Genomic DNA, 18,942 nt, shown 5'->3' on the forward strand with positions numbered 1-18,942 from the left:
CTGTGAGGGTGAGACACTGACCTGTTTCTAATGTGACTCAACTTGTCCTAGGAATTTGTTTGAATAAAGTTTCGTCATCTTGACACCTGCTTAATGTTCTAACATCACACATGAAAGATCCAGTGTGTAGGAATCAGGGGCAGAAATGGAATATAACATTCATTGTTTTTATCACCTGAAACTAAGAATCGTTGTGTTTTTGTTACCTCAGAATGAGTCTTGTATATCTACAGATGGAGCAGGTCCTCTTCCTCAGAGGCCTCCATGTTGCACCACCGTGCTTCTACAGTAGTGCAGGACGGACAAACCAAACACTGGCTCTCTCTAGAGGGAGCATTTTGAGTTTCCATCGAGGCCAACCTCCCTGCTAGATGCCACCAAATCCTACAAACTGGACCTTCAAAAATCACATGAAATAACAAATGAAGACATGTCACGTCCATTGTTTACAATTTTATTATTGTTATTGTTTTCTCGTCGTCAGATAAAAGCAGATAGAGAGGAGCAGAGTAATCAGAAACAGCGTGCAGCTTTGGGGATCCTGTCCAAAGCCGGACGAGAGAACTGTCTGAGGTGAGTATACGTTAACAATACAGGGCAAACCCCTCTGTCGTAAATGCTACATAACACTGTCCATATCATAAACAGTCACAATAACGGCTGCTGTCAGCTCTCTGACAGTCAGTTAGCCTGTAACACATTCATGACACACAGTTATTCTGAGGTAAGCTAGAGTTGGCTAGTGTTGTACTGAGCAAATAAACATCTATGTACTGTATATCTATAGTGTTGTGACTGTGTCATGTCCTGTTCCTGTGAGCACAGTTCACTCTGTAGCTCATCTCTACCTTGGCATAGCTTTGGCATTAGGAGGTAACATGGTAGCGCCCTGTTGGGGGCCGTTTGAGAACAAGCGTCTTTGTCCATTTCATGAACATGTCGGGAGTAACTCCCCAGGCCTTGGGCCAGTAAATACAGGGGACTAAGTACTGCAGAGTTTAAGTCAGCTATTCATATTTCAAGTTTGACAAATAACAGTTTCTATATAGTGCTAATGTAATCTGAAGGAAAGCACCCATAGACGTGTATATTCTCTGGGTTATGTACATGTCTAACGCAGGTACAGTCTGCAACTCCCATCGTTCCGTTAGAGTGAGATCCACTTTGAAGTGCAGCTTTGCAGTCATACGAACTTACACGAGCTTAAGCTTTAGCTTATTTCAATAGGAGAGAAGGTGCTTGGAGCATGTAGAACGACGCATTTGGGTTTTTGATCACATTGGTTTTAGCGTTCTTTCAAACGTAAAAAAATAAGAAAAAAAAAGAAAAGACAAAAAATCTGAGTAGACTCGTGTAGCTAGGCTAGCTTCACTGGCTGAGTTGAGGATTGAGACCGAGTACAAAAATGACCAAACAGCAGCATTCAGTATAACAAAGAAGACAGATGACACAGAGATACTATGATATATTGTCCTCGGCTTGTTTCGCTAATATAAAAAGGTATAAATAACACATCCTGTTTTGGTTAAGATGAAGGAAATCAAAATAAAGAAAACAGAGCACATGTTACGACAACTCTTCACGGTCTTTATCCATCATGTTTTTTGGGATTACCTGAGATTCCAGTCGTCCCTCAGGGCTTTACAGATTGATGATGGATCGACTGATTGAATCAGTCGACTGATTGAGGTTAGAGTCTTACGAACTAGATGGAGTCAAAGACATTCAGGCGAGCAGAGGGCTTTCGTATCACCATACACTGGATCCATGATGCCGTACTTTATCCCCACACCCAAACACACCTGACCTGCAGGCTCAGCACGCTCATGTCACCACAGTCCATCAGACAAACACTCTGAAAAGGCTAAAAGAAGGCATGTAGCAAAGAAAGAAGAAAAGGCGTAGCTTAAAATGGGCGAGGTATCCTTTACATGATTCTCCCTCTAAGGAATTTAGGCTTTTTAATACCATCTTGGAATGCACTATATATTGATATATATATATACTGTATATTGCCGTTAATATAAGCAGGATTACTGTTGATAAATACAGTGGCCTCCTTACCATCAGAGGCACCTCAGCGAGCTTCAGCACCTTTCTCCCTTTGAGTTTTGGGTGCCGTAGGCCCCAAAGGAGGACACTTACTCTTTTCCTATTTCATCTGATATAAACTCAAACACTGCGATCCAAACTCCACCAGCTTTGGTCACTCTTCATCCACAGTCTCCCTTTTTGAATCCTCCTCTTTCTGATCCAGGACCTGAGGGGTGGGGCTCGGCAGGGCTGCCACCTCGGTAGTAGCCAATGAGGAGGGGTCTTGTTGTTCAACAATCCTGAGAGAAGATGTTTCTTCCTGTGGAAAAGTACAGATGTATAAGAAAACATTGTGATTTACACTCTGTATCTACTTGATTAGATACACCCGTCTGGTACAAAGCTGTTTGTCAGCTCGGATTCTTCTATCTTTATTGTCCCCACTGACAGTTTTGCTTTCAGACTGTTAAATCATTTCAAAGTGATATTATTGCTGGCCCCACTGTCAAAAACAACTGGATTGCTTTCCATTTTCCTCAGCGCGGCAAATAACAACAGCGAGAACAAAACATGGGTTTATTCACTCATTGAGTTTATAATGGAGACGTAAAAGCAGATGAAAATGGTTTCAGTCACCCATTATTTTCCCGAGAGACAGCAGACAAAACTGCTTAGTGAAAGTGAGGTTTCTAGGGAACTAATCGAAACAGTGATGATGTTATTGTTCTATAGACAACACCAGACACATGATGATTAAAGGAATAAAGTTGTCTTTTGCCAGTTTAAAGTAAAAGAGACGAGCTCCTGTGACCATTCTGGCTGAACGTATAGGGATCTACATATCCAGGGTGACCTAATCATGCTGCATATTCATCTGCTTACGTCAGCTTGTTTACATATGTGAGGCTGACTTTCACTAAAGTCACACTGTCCTCTCAGGAAACTCAGAGTTAAAGGTGGATTATCTCCTTAAAATTATAAAGATGATCGCGAGTCATTTCACTTTGATGGCCGATCACAGTGCACACAGTCATACGACGCATAATTTGAAAACTGTCATATGGAGAGTGCATATGTTAATGAGTGAAAGTTTAACCGCTCTGATCAGCACTCCACTCCAGTTAACTAATGTGCCTAACAGCTGTTTTCTAACCGCCACTTAAGACGATAAATGAAGACGAAGAAGAAAACACTCTCCGACTTGCCCTCGCTGTTTTCAAGCAGCCTCTAGATGTGAATGCAGACAGCGACACTACTGAAGCAATTAGCATTTATATCATGTTTACATCTGTTTTTCATCAGCGCTGCATATAAATATGAACTATGTGAGAGTGTAAGTTCACTGTTTACTGCTCAATGCACAAACGAGCAGAGCGGAGCAGCTTTTAGTTTCTGTGCTCTCCACCTGTGGAACGAGCTTCCTGAATACCTCAGAGCTTCAAATATGACTGTTCACTGTGGCTTTACAATAAGCCACAGTGGGTTTGAATAATCAACAAAGTTTATCATCTGTTAATGTATCAATCTGTCGTTTGTTAATGTAGAGATACACATATTGTTTCCGCTGGAGGATCACTGCAGGTAATGTCATTAGGCTTTACACGATCAGGATTTTTGGGGCCAATCACCGATTAGTGAGTTTAAATAAACCGATCACCGATCACTGATCCGATCACGTGAGGGAACAATATGTGTATTTAAATAACTTAATAATTTACTGTATATACTTATGTACTGTTTACTGAGTATCAACAAAAGTATTCTCAAGCATTTTTGCCAATGTTTAACAATCTTTGCCATGCCCCAAACTGACAGAGATGCAAGGGTAAAACATCAATGACCTCTAGAGGGCATTCAAGGACTGGCCAGACATAAGTTCAAAGTTCAGTCAGGTCAAAACAAAATAACTTGAGACAGAAATAATGGGCGCAACAACTTACTGCTTGGATCAAAGTATGCCAGCAAACGTTGAAATGCGGGGTTCTCCACAATATTAAATGGCAGGTCGGCCAGCACGATAAACTCCATAAGTTTGCTTGTGCCACCGCTTGCCTTCTCACTGTCATGGCTATACGGACGGGTACTGTCTAAAGTAGTTTGCTTTAGCATCCGTTTTGGTGTTTGTTTTTCTTTTTCCACGCTTCGTTTCTTGAACTCGGCATGCTCCTCCTTGTGTTCCTTATCCAGGTGCCTGATTAAATTTGTCGTGTTGGGGCATTTTGCAGATACTCCTCCACGAGGTACTCTAGTGTTGCATGGATTGCGGGTGGCTTGGGTTGTGTCTGTCTCGTTCGCTTTGGGGGGGCGGGTCCCGCACCGCCGGCGTATTTGTTTGAATCCGACAGCTAATGATTCAAGATTCCAAAAACTTTATTGTCCGTCACATCGTGACAGCGCTCAAAACTGGCTGTCGGGTTCGGGCAGGCCTGTCGGTGGTGTGGAGCTTCTTTGGAGTGGGTGGGACACAGGCCGTCTGCAATCTATGCAACGGGAGCATCTGCGGGGAGTTTCAGCACGACAATGACGTCATTGATCGGATCGGCGAATTAAGACATTACAGCCGATCTCACAAATTGCATAAAATGCAAAATATCAGATTGGCGGAAAGCCTAAATGTCATTAATATTTTTAAGGCGTATTTCTCCCCTCTCATCCCACCCGTTATTGATCAGGATGTTACCGTTTATGACCCGTCCTGCCTGATCCACGGACTGAGAATCGGACTGAGCAGCAACGCTCCTCCTTGGTTAAATATCAGTTTATTTTTTCATATGCAGTCAAACAGAGTTGTTGATGGGACAGATGATTGTGAAATGGTGGGGCAGAGGGTCCAGCAGCCAAGGATCACATCCCTTTCCCTCAGCGAAGACAAGAGCTACTGGTAAACATGTGTCAGGCCCTGGCGCACCTGGCTCTTAAAGAGAATGGGAGATGACACTCGGATTGGTTTGATTTATGTTCTGCCCCAAAACACACCCATGACTAAGTCAGAGTCTTAATACCACCTCTTTGCACTTTGTGCCCACATTATCCACCGTTTAACTAGCAAAATGGACTTGGACATGCCCTAGATGCACTAGCGCGCTGAGCGCTAGTGCATCTGTCTAAATAGGGCCCATTGAGTCACAATGACACATTTATATGCACGGCTGAAATACACCAGGTTTTTCCATTAAAGTTAGTGAATTCAGTTTAGAGTGTTAACTTCCTCCTTTTCTGGGATCAGCCAAAACATGACCCATGTTTCTGCTGCTGCCACACAGACTTCCTGCTATTTCTCACTTTGTTCTCAGTGTAGCAAACTGGCTCTTACGATGACAACACTGGCAGCCACTTTTCAGCTGACTGTCAACAGCGACACACTGAAGAAGTGTTATGGCTGCTATTAGACTTTCTGTCATGGCAAAAACTCGCACCTATCCAACACAGGGTAAATGATGACATTTATTATGGCCACATTCTCTTCATGTGCACCAGTGCCAGGGCCCGGGTATTGATTGGCATGGCTCATTAGCACAGCTAAACAGAAGTGAACCTGCACTTTTCATGCAACGACAAGTCACATTTCTGTTGAGACACAGATCTATGAAACATTAGTCCAACAGCTATTAGCTTTTAGCAGTGTTTATGGTATACGTTTCCCTTTAAACCCTTTAAAGCCCAGACAGTTTGAAGGAAATTGTTTGTTTTTGATACATTACAGCCATCGTAACGTTTGCGACTGTGCTAAAATCACTTTCCTTGCATATTTCAAATACAATTATCACAGCCAACAAGTCCTACTCCTAGTTATCAGTTTTCTGTTACTTCTCAAGCAGCTGGTTTAGGGGCACCAAGTCAACTCACTTGCTCTGAGAAGCGATGATTCACCTGATCAGCAAACTCTTGCATCTCTCCCTCCTCACCGTTAGAGTGGCAGCTGGGACTTGGCACCTCAATTCCATGGCTTTCCAAAATGGCAGCTTCTGGTTGTGTTAGACAGGGAAGAGAAGGAAATATATATATACGTACATTTTACATAAATTGAGACAAACATGACCAAAAGTCTCCTCCTGTGATTCTACATGTTGTCACTGTCGAGAGAAAATCAAGTTTCTCCGCTTTTTGGCGGCTTTAATTATAGTTCTGTTACGGTGACCAAATCTGCTACTTAAATGAACTCTTTTAAAGCCTATGGGGTGTCACCAAGCTCAAAACAAACTCGTGAAAATATGATGTTTTGCAGATACGTGGACAAAAACAAATTATCAGGTCCTCACCAATGTTTGCTCTTCTCTTCATCTCCTTCCGACGGTTGGCAAACCAGTTGTACACCTTCAATGCCGTCACACGTTCAAACTCAGACAGCTTACAACCTGGGTGAGGAAACGCACAGCATCTTATTTATAGTAGCGGTATGGCCTTGACCAAATGACCAAATAGGCCCTAACTCAGTATCAATATTGCAACAATATTGTAGGGATGACTATAGGTTTTTTCACAAAACATTAGCACAATGAGATTTTTGATAAATCATCATCAGTAATCTGGATATAATGACTAAGTGTGTAAAGACAAGTATGAGAACAAGTAAGTAGTAAGTAAATTACATCACTTTACTGTAATACAATCTTTAAAAACAGGAAATATAACACTACTGTCATATCATGATAAAACAATATCCAAAATCTTTGACGCCATATAGTCTCATATCACAATAACGATATATATCATACTGTCTAGCCCTCTGCAAAACCAGTCAAGATCCTCAACTATTCTGTCATGGAGGTAATAAAACTAACTTTAAATCCCTCGTCCTAAATTACGTACAACATGAGTCTTTAAAATGAAGTTTACACAAACAAATCCCCAGTGCGCTTTTTAAAAAGGTCAATTAAACCACTAACAATAAGATGGTATAGATAATTGAGTTGACATTTCCACTAATTGCGACTACAACAAGCTGATACAAGTACATCTTGTGATTTGATTTATCAATGCAAGAGTGAATCTACACTTTATACCTATTTAAAAAATATTTGCACAATTTGTTTAGCTATGAAATAATTTTCTATTTCTTTTATTTTTTATAATTTTCAATGACACTATAGCAATAAAAAGTACTGTATGTGCACAATTTGTTTCATCAAAGCTTCACTCTGCTTCACAAGAATGTTAGTGTTTACATTTTCAAAAATCACTGCAGAGCACTTTTATCATCTTTGTGTAAATCCATCTGCACTGCATTATGTTGAATACTTTATTTTTTAATTAAGTATTCATATCAAGGCTGCAACTAATTAACCTCATCATAAATGAATCAATCATTTACTTTATGTTAAATCAATCTTTTATAATGACATGATGCAAAGAAAAGTAGAAAATCTTCACATTCAGGAAGCTAGAAACAAAACAACTGTTGACTAGAATGACTTATTATTGAGATAGCCATCAATTAATTACATGTCAATTGTTCTTTTAAGAACAAATTCAAATCAAGTATACAGAATGAATTTTTCAACACAAGGGCTGATGGACTTGTACATTTGTCACAGTAACAGGCCTGACACAGTTAGAAAAGCCTCTCAGTACCTGGTTTCTGGATGACAGAGTTGCAGGCGTTGGCGATCTCCTCTCTCTTGGCTTCATCTGGGTACTGGTTCTCCATGAAGAAACTGCAAGAGATAAACATCCACTCTATTGGAAACAGCTCAATCACACTGTACCACAGGTTAAACATTTATTAGAAGACGGCACCAGTCTGAGCAGTGCCAGTTAATGCTTATTTTACACCTCATCAACTTGGAGTCTTTGTATTGAAAAAGTAGGGACATTATTAAATGGAGACGGAGCATCAAGAGAGGTCCTCAGTATAAAGGAACAGATGAATGGATGCGTTAAGTGGATTCATTTCTGCAATTCAAATATTGTAAGCTTAAATCTCTTCCTATGCCTATAAATATAAAGACAGTGAAATTTATGTTATCCAGGTAAAGATCAAAGTAACAATTTTTTCCTCTTTCCTCTCCAGATTTTGTCTTCTTCATCTTTTTATCACCCCAAGGCTGAAGAGGAATCATTATCTCACGTTACAAAACACACAGGGATCAATTTCCCTCCAGCCCTCTCTCCTTCTCACCCTCTGAGTTGCCCTATCCTGTCCACTCCGTCTCACACACATACACACACTGCACATCATCTTCACCTCTACTGTATCGTCCTTGGGTCTAAACTAGCTCATAAGGATCAGCACTGCAGTAGAATTGCGTAATCCGGGGGCACTGCTGGTGAGTGCTGTCTGAGGGCCCGTGTGCTCTTATTACTGAGAGTGCCCAGACTGCACACTATACTTACAGCAACCATGTAATAGAGAAATCAATTGCACACAGCGGGTACGACTGTGGAGGAATGCCTACTCCTCTTTCTCTGCAGCCTTATGACTTACTGAGAAGACTGTCTGGGACAAATATGTTACAGAAAAGCAGAGACATGATACAGCATAATAAAGTGAATAGTGCTGCTCTGCACAACAGTAATAAAAGACATTTGATCCTGGGCAGGTTATCAATATTAACAATTACCTCGGGCATTGCTGCATTCCTACCATATGTGAATATTAATCCACAGCTAGATAGCTGAACCTGTGCTGACGTGTTCAAACTCATCTGCAGACATCAAACACTGAAGTGTTCTGTCTCAGTTGCTCTAATCAAAACTCAAACTCAGTGGAAACCAGGTGTGTTTGTCTTTTACAGCAAACCAAATACTGAAATGTAAACCAACAGAACCCAACTTTGTCATGGCAGCTTGATTACAAGCTGAAAACTGTTCATTTTAGAGCTCAAACAACCAGTTGATCAACAGAAAATTGAATGTTTTTAATTGACAATCAATCATCAAAGTATTTTTTCAAGGAAAAAGGTCAAACATACATTAGTTCACACGAATGCTTTGGAAAGAATTGCTACTTTTCCTTATGTGACTGTGAGCTGAATATCTATGGTTTCAGACTGTAGGTTGAACAAAACAATTTATGTATTTGTGTGAAATAGTGTCTGATTTATTAGGATATTCTGACATTTATAGACCAAAAGATGAATCGATTGAGAAAATAAGCTTCACTTGCAGCCCTAGCTCATTTCAATATACTTTACTTGCAGTTTTTTTTTGCAGTGTTAATGATGTTAGAACGACAGAAGTCAAGTTTTTTTTGTTTGTTTAGCTCACTAGTACCCCTATCAAACTGGACATGCCAAGGTCAGGTGTTTTATCGGCTCCAGCTCTGGTTGGCTCTGGGGACATAACGCCTGGCTGGACATGCAAGGTTTTGCCCTTTTTCTGGCTGTTCAAAAAGCATCGAGTACTGTTCATTCTGGGTTGAATTTGAAAGGGAGACTGATGAAAAAAGACATAAAAAAGGAACCGACTGAACATTTTCTACTGTGTCAAACGTGACACACAAGAAGTAAAACAGAAAGGCAAATTCTTCCACTGGCAATGGTAAAGGGGTCAGTCATCTCTTTATGTAGGTTTACCCACATTTAAAAAACCTGCATGTGCACACTAATTTTGGTGTAAAAGTGGTGTATGTAGCACTGAGACTTGCTCACCTCTCCATGATTGATTGGCACTCCTTCCTCCAGGTAAACCTGCTTCCTCTACGCAGCCTCAGAGGCCCGCCCACCAGCCCAGTTCTGTCACCAGTCATGATCCCTGTCCTCCAATCGGGTTCCTCCTTCACCAGAGAGCGCATAGATAAGGTGGCCCCTGAAGAAGACAGCACATGCAACAATATGAAAGTTGAGAGCTTGTGTAAACAAAGACAGTGATCGTGTGTTTAGACTCCAGCTGAACAAAAGCTGGATCATGACTCAACACTAACTGCCACATTGTAACAACACTACCTTCTTTAATCAGTTGTAACGTGTATTTATGCTATAAGTTAAGTGTTTGTCATAACCTCAATAAAAATTCAAAAGTCATTTATTGACCGCTTCTGTTAATTGCTATTACAAAAAGGCTGTATCGCACATAAATGTGAACGTTATTAATAAAAAACATAAACAAAATTTTGCTAAATACTCCCATCTTGGCCAAAGATTCTGCTAAAATGAAAACCTAATGAGCTACAAGCAATTACTGTGTCAAGTGAATGCAGCATTTAATTAAATCACACTTGAATCCTCGTCTGTTCCAATTAACTGTAACTGTACAACTTAAAGCATTCATGCCCGTTTCATCCTGTATGTTATTAGTTGTAGTCTGTCACAGGAAATTTGCTCCTGGTGTAAATATCACAGAAAATGTTCCTCTGGCTCTTCCAACATCGCTGTGGTAACAGTTATGAAAGACTGACCTACACCTGCTGGAGTGCAAATTTAAAAAGGTATATCTCAACTCTACACTGTGACTAACACGGGTTTCTGCAGGGATTAACAAAGTTCAATTTAAAACCATTTAAATACCAAAAGGAACTCAATTTAAAATCTGTTCAAGTGTGAAAGCGTGATGGAAAACCAGAAGGGACAATAAGGCTTGAATGATTTATTATTATGTCACAATATTTCATGCCTTCCTGGCAGAATAAAAGAACGATTCCACAAGATATCACAAATTAAATTATGGATGATAAAATGATGAATTATTTTAAATTTTTTCTAATATCTAATATTGACATTTGGCCATTATGAGACGATGAGCTTCCTCACTGCTTTAGCTGCAGCAGTGACAGTGTTTGCTGCAGGTCTGATGGTGCTGACTGAAACTCCACGACGAAGAGAACATATTACAAACATTTGTAAATTAAAAGGCTTTTTATATCTTCTATGGTATTCTTCTTCTGTTAGAGGACTCCTCATGAGGTACAGACACCCAGTTGTTTACCACAACTCTGACATTATATTCAAACTAAGCTACATTTGACCTTCCGCATAGCTGGTGCAACAGCCTGCTGATACTACGGCAAAGTCAAGAGGATTTCAGTAGTATGGTATGGAGATAAAATCCTCTAGTTGTCCTGAGTATCTCTGCCCTTTCAGACTGCTGAAACACATCCCCAGCTGACAGAGTAGCTACAGGGTAAACAGCATGCAGGTCAGCCGATGAACAGGCGCCTCCTGTGGCATGCTGTTGAGGCCGGGGGTGGGCAGGGAGGGCGCGGTTACCTGGCTGGGCCTGGGCGGCTGCAGCGGCAGCAGTGTACCACGGCAGCAAGTGCATCAACAGCTCTCTCTGCCTGCTCCACACTGGGTTGGGGTTGAGGTTGGTGTTGGGGTTGGGGAGGCTGCCACTTGCCCCTGCTACCGTCCCGTCTCTGTCCCCTCCCCTGGCCCTGGGCATGGGACTCACGCTGTGCTGGCTTTCACTCCACCTCAGCCCTTCAGTCGGGACAAAACCAACGGTCAGGCAGGCCAGGGATCAGATTATAGACACCAGGGTTGACTTATGTATTTGGGAGTTAACTGCCACACTCCTGTAGACCTGCCTGGCAGTTTTCAGTCAGAATTATGCATTTGAGTCTATTGGCCAAATTAAAAGTGAATTTGACTGACAAGACTGATACTTCTTAGATTCATGAGCAGGTCAATAGGAGCTTTTATTAGAAGCAAAGCATCGTGGCCACTGAGAGAATTAGTTCTTGTTAGTATCATTCTTAAGTAATCTGTTTGTTAGCCATGTAGGAATGAAAACCAGCACCAGAGTACCTCCAGCATCAGGGCTGAGAACTACAGAGGAGCTAAGGCAAAGCTTGGAAGGGTGGGAAAAGAAATAAAGGGTTAAGATGAAGGGAGGCAGCAGGGTCAGCAGATGGTCCATCGGCGGCTTTGTTTTGTAAAAAGTTAACTTGTGATTATTGTGAATGCATGCCCTCTCTGAAAGAAACCATACCAAATATTTTTAAGTATCTGTATCCGAGGACATGGAGAGGTCAGCACCAACCCGAGCTGTTACTCTAGCCTGCATAGACGAACCGCATTCACCCACTAAAGTTTCATTTCCAAACCAGAAGCCTTAATAATATTGATTAGCATCTCCTGTGACAGGACTACCTTTATCATTTGTCTTTCCTCTGAAATTATAGATTTGTCTTGTGTCCTTCGTTGACCTCGCAGCCCTCAAGGACCAGGATGGAGTTAGCGTGAGGGGTTAGAGGTGTGTGCGTGTACCATGCAGGAGGATGGGGTAAAGATAGATGGAGGGGGGAGGTTAGCGAGCAGTGGTATATATTAAGAAAGATAAGAAGTATTCACACACATTATCTAATCTATAATCTATTTTCATTAACCCGGCATTCAACCCTGAGGCACTGATCTGGAAATCTTCATAATTAGTCTTCCTGTAGTCGACTTTGTTCACCCCTGTAATGATCTATAATCCCAGTCCTGCTGTTTAATAGTCAAACTGTACCTGACACATTGCACTTACATTTCCCGTCTAACCCTACAACCCTTACCCTGCCCGGTGTCTCACCTGGGTTGTTCCTCTCCAGCAGGTACCAGCGGTAGAAAGCTCTGCGTTTGGAGTCGCTCATCTCAAGGCCCTGCTGCAGCAACCACTGGGAGATGTAGCTCTGGCTGATGCCTGTGTGCCGGAGGCGAGCCATGTTATCTTAACACTTTAAAGACATTGATTTATTTCACGGTGCACCAGTAGCATCTGTACTCCTGAGATGGGCTGAGAGCCAGCCCTGAAATACTCCTGTTAAGCTAATGAAGCCATTCCAACATTGATACATTAATTAAGGGCATGTGATCTGGTGCAATTCTCTTTCAGGGGGGGTGGGAGGTTTGCTGGTGGGAACATGCTGCTACCTGTGAAGTTCAGCATTTATTGCTCATAAGTGGAGCTTTGGCTGTGGAGGCCACAAGCAGTTCTCTACCTAGCTATAAGTGTGCTGCATTATCAGCACCAACCTTCCTGTTAGATATGCACTGTTCTCTCATCTATTAGCATATTTGATTACCTGAAACTCAATTAACAGGCATGATCATGTATATATTCAAAACCCTTTCTTAAAAGTTTTGAAAGAGTGAAAAATGCCGATCATTGTTTTTCCGAAACCAAAATGACTTGGGACTGATGATTTTAAATTATTTGTTGAATCCAAAATGAGATTTCCAAAGATATGAAAAGAGAGAAAAGCAGCAAATTCTCACTTTTGAGAAGCTGGAAGCAGCAATTGTTTGGATGGAAAGGCACTTTTTGCATATTGACTTTAACTACTTATCATAAATCAAGACTGTTGGGTTACGATTCTGCATCACTTTACAAATGTCAAAAACTGATTCTTGCCCATCCGTCTTTTCGGCCCATTTTGAATTTAATAACGGCATAATTAGCATTACAAGATGGAAGTGTAACATTATATGAACACTTGGATTGCTGTCAGCAAGACACTAACATATGCGAGCGGGGGGGCACTGATCTCCAGAGTGAGAGTGTTAGAGAGGAGGGAAACAAACTCCATGGCTTTACAAAAGAAACGGGTTATGTAGCACAACTTCACCCTACATCACTGTACAGTATTATCTAAAACTATATCACCTTTCAAAATATATCTCAGCCAGTACTGGTCCTCAGTAAGCCGAAGTAAAGTAAAGTAAAGACTTTAACATATTCCTTTTTATTACAATCCTCAATTAAACCGGAAGAAATGTCTCAAGAATTTCACATCTTCATATCAGCACTAGTTAAAGTACCCCACTATTGACATGTGACATGTATCCGTGTAGTTGTTAATAAGCTGTAATAACATGAGACAAAGCAGTACAGTACCTGTAACTTGGCCTACGATTGCCTGAGAGATCCTGCGATTGTTGAGGAAAGTTTTGATCTCCTCTTTCACCAGGTTGCTGTCTCTCCTGTAAAAGCAACGAAAACCCATTGTGGCATTAGAACTATTACACGGTGGTTAAAACAGCAGCCTTTGCTCTGACTAACCTTATTCACTGGTGCTTCTCTTTTTTCAGCAGTCCCAAAACACCTGACCTGAATTAACTCCACTAAAATTCTGGAGAATAAGCCTGGCCCTCTGGGGACAGTAGCTGTCATTATCTGATGTTATAATAGTCTCTCTTTGTCTCTACCATTCTTTTGGTCTTGCTTTCCTACTCGTCCTCGCTCAGCTCTCTGATAACACTAAGCTCCACCGTCCTCCCTCCTCCATGCTCACCTCATGTACTCATCCACCTTCTCCTCCAGGTCCCACTCCTCCTCTCCCATCATGTCGTAGCTGAATGACCGCTGAACCGCCACGCTGGGAGGGTAGAGGGGCGGGGGTGAGGCCTCGTAGCTGTTGCTGGGGGACAGAGCGGCGCCGTCCAGGCCGGAGGTCTGCGTGGTGGCAGAGGCTAGGGAGAGCGAGGAGGCGGAGGAGGATGAAGATGAGGACGGGGCAGGAGCAGCCGTGGTGGGGGCGTTGTTGGATGGGGCGGGTTGAGAGTCACAGTGTGGTGGGCGGTGGTCTGGGTCGAGCCTCTCCAGGGACTCCAGAGCGTGGATGATCTGAGGTTTGGTCATGCCGGACAGACGAAGTCGCTGCAGGAGGTCGATCTGTTCGATGGTGTAGCGTGGCTCCACCTCACAGCACTCCATCCTGGCATCTGCAGGCATCAAAGTGAATTCGAGACTAGCATTTTAAATGAAATACAAGACCAACTTTGTAAGTGAATAGGAACCAACTGTGGCCCTATTAATACACCAAAGGTCTGCAAGCTTAGGTTGATTTCTCACTAGATAAACAGCGATATACTGCTATATTTATCTCTACTCAGCACCTTTGATTTGTTAACTGTAAATTTAGATAACATGGCAAACTTCTTCAAACCTCCAACAAACTGATAAATGATGAAAGGATTATTAATAGATGAAAACCCAAATAAAAAAAGACAAGCAAAGCTGAATTCAAACAGTACACTTCCTTTGATGGGGTTCATTTATCCTGAATATGACTTTGAAGACTTTTAATGCAAATCTGACTAAATAATTTCAGTTTAATATATCCAAATAACTTTGAATAAATACAGGTCTGGTTTATGAAGCTGAACTTAGGAGAAAAAAAAACTGCCTGCATTCTCCTCTGAAGAACCCTTGGGTCATTCAACATTTTGGCACCCTTTCAAACACTTGGCACAGACACTTGGGGCTAACCTTGCTCCATTTTGTCCAGGGTGGAACTAAAGTAAGATCACCCTGGCATACATAACCTATCATCAGGTCCACTCAGTCTAGTCACATCCACCCACCCACCCACCCACCCAGGGTTTTACTTCCAATATCTGCCTGTCTTGTGCAGGGTCGTAAGAAGCCTGGCCTTAACACTTTACATTAATTGTTGACACTACAGTGTGAAGACTCATTTGCAGCAATTTGACATGACCTTGTTTACTTGAAAAAGGTAAACATCTGGGATAACATACCTTAATACAGTTTACAAATCTGATGAACCCAATCTTTTACTCAGCATCAGACTGATTTTACACATCAGTTCTTCCACCAAAATAAACAGTGGTGAGCTGCAACACCATTAAAAAGTTGATCTTGTTAAATGGGATGTGTGCCGAATTTACTAGAACGACTGGATGAATTTAAAGATGCATTAAGTCCAATCCGGTCACACATGTTCCTTTGTTGACAAGCTGGACAAAGTTAACTTGCCAGATTTTTTACAAAGAATTCGGCTTCAAATGTGTGTTTACAGGACAGAGTGGCTCCTATCAGGGCTACAGTAACGTTACTTAAACTCTGACAAATACACCACACTGGTATTTTAGGTTCTTTCTGTGCCTAAACTAAAACATTGAAAACTACACAGCATGCTGGCTTCAACCAGAAGTTAAACCGTGTCCCGTCACTGAGGTTATCTTACCTGGCGGAGGGGGTGACACAGACAGGCGCCCCGGGAGTGGTTCAGTGCGAGGGGTCGCAGCGGGGACACACCACTGTCGCATGGCTCAGAGGAGTTCAGCTCGGCTGGACCTCTACAGAGTCAGACAGGAGACTTGCTGCAGTGTGTTGCGGTTAAGCTGCCCCTATTAGCATGCTGGCAAACCTACAACAGCGGATGACTCGCTAGCAGGCTATGTTGGCTAAGCTAACACCGTCAACTCTGGTTGGTTGGTTCCCCTGAGCACCAGCCTCCCATCGATAGCTGCCCGCTGCCTTGTTGTGTCAAGTCAGACAGAACGAGGCACACACATAGCGGAAGTACTGCAATGTGACCTTCAAAATAAAGCCATTTTCCTATAGACACCTCGTTTCTATAATAATTACAAAAATAATAATAGTTGTAATAATAATAATAATAGTAGTACTAACAAGACGAGATGGATAGGTCCTTACGACCAAATTTCTGAGCTTCCCATAAAATAATGTATACGCATTTATCTTCAGTTGTGTTTGGCTGGGATAGAAACATGCAGTCACATTTTTCATTTATTTACAATTCATAAAAGCAGTTTACTTACTGTTTGTGGGCTGGCAGCTAGATTAAGCCACCACACGCCCCTACATATAGGGTTAAACTGAACTAAAATGTATACTTATTCTTTTGCTGTATGTCTAAATTCTGTGAAGAAAACTTCTAAGTTCACTGTTTTGGCTTAAATGCAAGCATTGTCAAATTTAACATAAGCTATATATACACTACTCAAAATCAGTTAGGGATGTTGGGATATGGGCGCATATATGGATATGCATAAAAGTCAAATGAAATGTCTGGCATTATTTTTTGGGGGGGGGGGGGGGGAATAAGATGCCTGAAATACACCAAAAAATCTTCACTAAACACTAAACAAAATTCAGAAATGTCACTGAATAAATAAACAAGAGTGGAACACTAAAATATCCCAATATCCCTAACAAATTTTGAGTAGTGTAAACCATTTAGACACATATCACCATCATTTTAATAGATTTTTATATTTACATACCCCCTGTAGCTTCAAGTTTCTGTAAAAGCTATCAATGAGCACAAATCGCGCTTTTATTTTGATGGATGCAGGAAGCATTATCGTTCAGTCTAGCCAGCTAGACAGTACAGTCTGTCTCGTCTGGGCTAACAACTTATCGAAAACTTGCACCTTGTGTGTTACGTTGCCAGCATTTCACACGTGCTGTTATTTACGAAACCTTCATGGTTAAACGTGACCGCAAACAAACATCATGTGTGTCAGGTCGAGTGTCTGACTGCGACACGGCCACTTGCTAACGGCTTAGCTCGCTAGCTAGCTAAGTTAGCTGACAGCTAGCTAGCGCCGGATTGTCCCACCGCGGAGCACCTCTCTTACCTCCCGTTGCTGTGGAGAGATAGCAGCAGCCGGCTGGACGGAGAGGGAAGATAGTGGAAACTGTAGACAAAGTGGCGCTCCACCAAACCCCAGTAAAGAAAGTAACTCCTCGGTCCGAGCTGAGGGTGAATTACCGAGCCGAGTGTGAACGGTGCAGGGTCATATTGTCTTTCAGCTATGCAGTGGGGAAATAGTTTATGCAAATGTGAGGAGTCTGTCTCAATTTATGACCCCTCACCCGATACCACTGTCAAGCTAGCAACAATTATAATCATGATTTCCGGTTATACTGTACCCACTAAAATGTCATAGCTCAATTTAAACACCAAAAGATGCAAACATTTTAGTAATAATTATGTTTTAGCAAAATTAAATTAAAACACCAAGAATTGTCATGCATACAGTACATAAGCTATAGTTTATTAGGCCATTAACAGTACTCTATTTCCAGCAGTTATTCTATATATTCTCTTATTTTGATTGGCTAAAGAAAAATGTGTCACTAAATCTGTCTGCCTTGACTCAGCACCACCCAACACATAAGTGTTTGTCTGCAGAATGAGCTGCCTCCCTCAATTACAAGCATTTAGTGAAGAAGTTACATGAAAAGGGGTTAAGCAGCAATTTGATGATGATAATAATAATAGAAAAAATGTTCTGTGATGGACTCCCCAGCAAATACTTCTGATCCAGCAGTCTGCTTTTGGACCTGACATTTCTATATAGCCTGCTTGCTGTATAAACACGCTCATAAGAATTTCAGCAAATGAGATTCTAAGTGCTCAGGCAATTTTCCTGATTTTCATGTCTTGTAGTGGATATGATCACACCAGTGGTAGAATGTAACTTAGGTATCTTAGGTATAAGGATGTGTCTCCCACTGGAGAAGAATGCATAGCCTGCTTTGCTTCAAAATGTTTAAAATTCACGTAGATAATTACAGATAAAATATCTGATGTTATTTCCCCATGTTCAAACAGTATTACTAATTTTTAATAGAAAGTGACAGCCCTGTTTGTGAAAACCTCGGCATGTCTTCCTCTGTCCCCGAAGCTGCTTGAGGCTTTGGATGTCCTGAAAGGTAAACTCCCCCAAAACCAAGATGACCAGCTTTCAAGGTTGAAGTAATTGATTTAGGTGTGCCCCCCTTCAAGGCTCTGAAATCTACAGGGGGATGAGCATTCAACCTCTTCCTAACAGGTGGGTGTAACCTACACAGCTCAGCCGTTCGTGTATTTACAGTTTTGTGATGTCATAGTGCTCCAGTGTCTGAATAGCATCACGTCAGTTGTTTTCTTGGTCAGGAAAGATTAGTGATGTTTCTTATATTTGTCTCTCAGGGCCCCGGAGGTTCCCTTGGGCCTCCATGTCTCCGAGCCTGTAGACAACGGTGCCTCGGTTGCATCCTCACCTTATTGTAGCTCACAGACAGCCTCTGTGTCGGAGAGTGAATATAAGCTGCTGAGAAATCTAATATATATAGATTTGATTGTCCAGCTTCACACAGTCAGCCACAGACAACGTCTAAACCTTATACAGCCTCTGGTCCTTTCTGTTAAGCTAAGCTGCGTTTCCTGGTTGTAGCTCATATTTAACAGATATGAGGGTGACAGTGATTTTTTCATCTAACTCTCAAAAAGAA

General features: G+C 41.7%; 1 protein-coding gene across 7 annotated transcripts; it reads right to left on the bottom strand.

Moving 5' to 3' along the window:
* Positions 1–440: 440 nt before the first annotated feature.
* On the bottom strand, positions 441–17,522 carry LOC140993769 (homeobox-containing protein 1). Of its 7 annotated transcripts, none has more exons than XM_073463300.1 (11): positions 17,301–17,522; positions 15,881–15,992; positions 14,186–14,615; positions 13,789–13,874; positions 12,484–12,594; positions 11,178–11,390; positions 9,624–9,780; positions 7,606–7,688; positions 6,294–6,389; positions 5,881–5,996; positions 441–2,353 (listed from the first exon to the last, which is right to left on the bottom strand). In XM_073463300.1, exons 2-11 carry the CDS (start codon positions 15,960–15,962, stop codon positions 2,207–2,209), a joined length of 1,521 nt encoding a protein of 506 aa, XP_073319401.1. In that variant the 5' UTR covers positions 15,963–15,992; positions 17,301–17,522; the 3' UTR covers positions 441–2,206. The 7 variants fall into 7 exon arrangements, with proteins under 7 accessions (XP_073319401.1, XP_073319402.1, XP_073319400.1 ...); XM_073463301.1 differs by having other exon boundaries at positions 5,905–5,999; XM_073463299.1 differs by having other exon boundaries at positions 5,881–5,999.
* Between the last annotated feature and the right edge of the window lie 1,420 nt (positions 17,523–18,942).

This window comes from Pagrus major, chromosome 3 (assembly GCF_040436345.1).
Source record: "Pagrus major chromosome 3, Pma_NU_1.0".
NCBI classification, from domain to species: domain Eukaryota; kingdom Metazoa; phylum Chordata; class Actinopteri; order Spariformes; family Sparidae; genus Pagrus; species Pagrus major.

Bases quoted from the DNA above. Each gene is read 5' to 3' on its own strand.
- LOC140993769 (XM_073463299.1), bottom strand. From the start codon at position 15,962: ATGCGACAGTGGTGTGTCCCCGCTGCGACCCCTCGCACTGAACCACTC. The intron at 9,781-11,177 runs GTAACCGCGCCC...TGTCTTCTTCAG, and splicing joins AGCCGCCCAGGCCCAGCCAG to GGGCCACCTTATCTATGCGC. The intron at 7,689-9,623 runs GTGAGCAAGTCT...TATCTCTTGCAG, and splicing joins TGCCAATCAATCATGGAGAG to TTTCTTCATGGAGAACCAGT.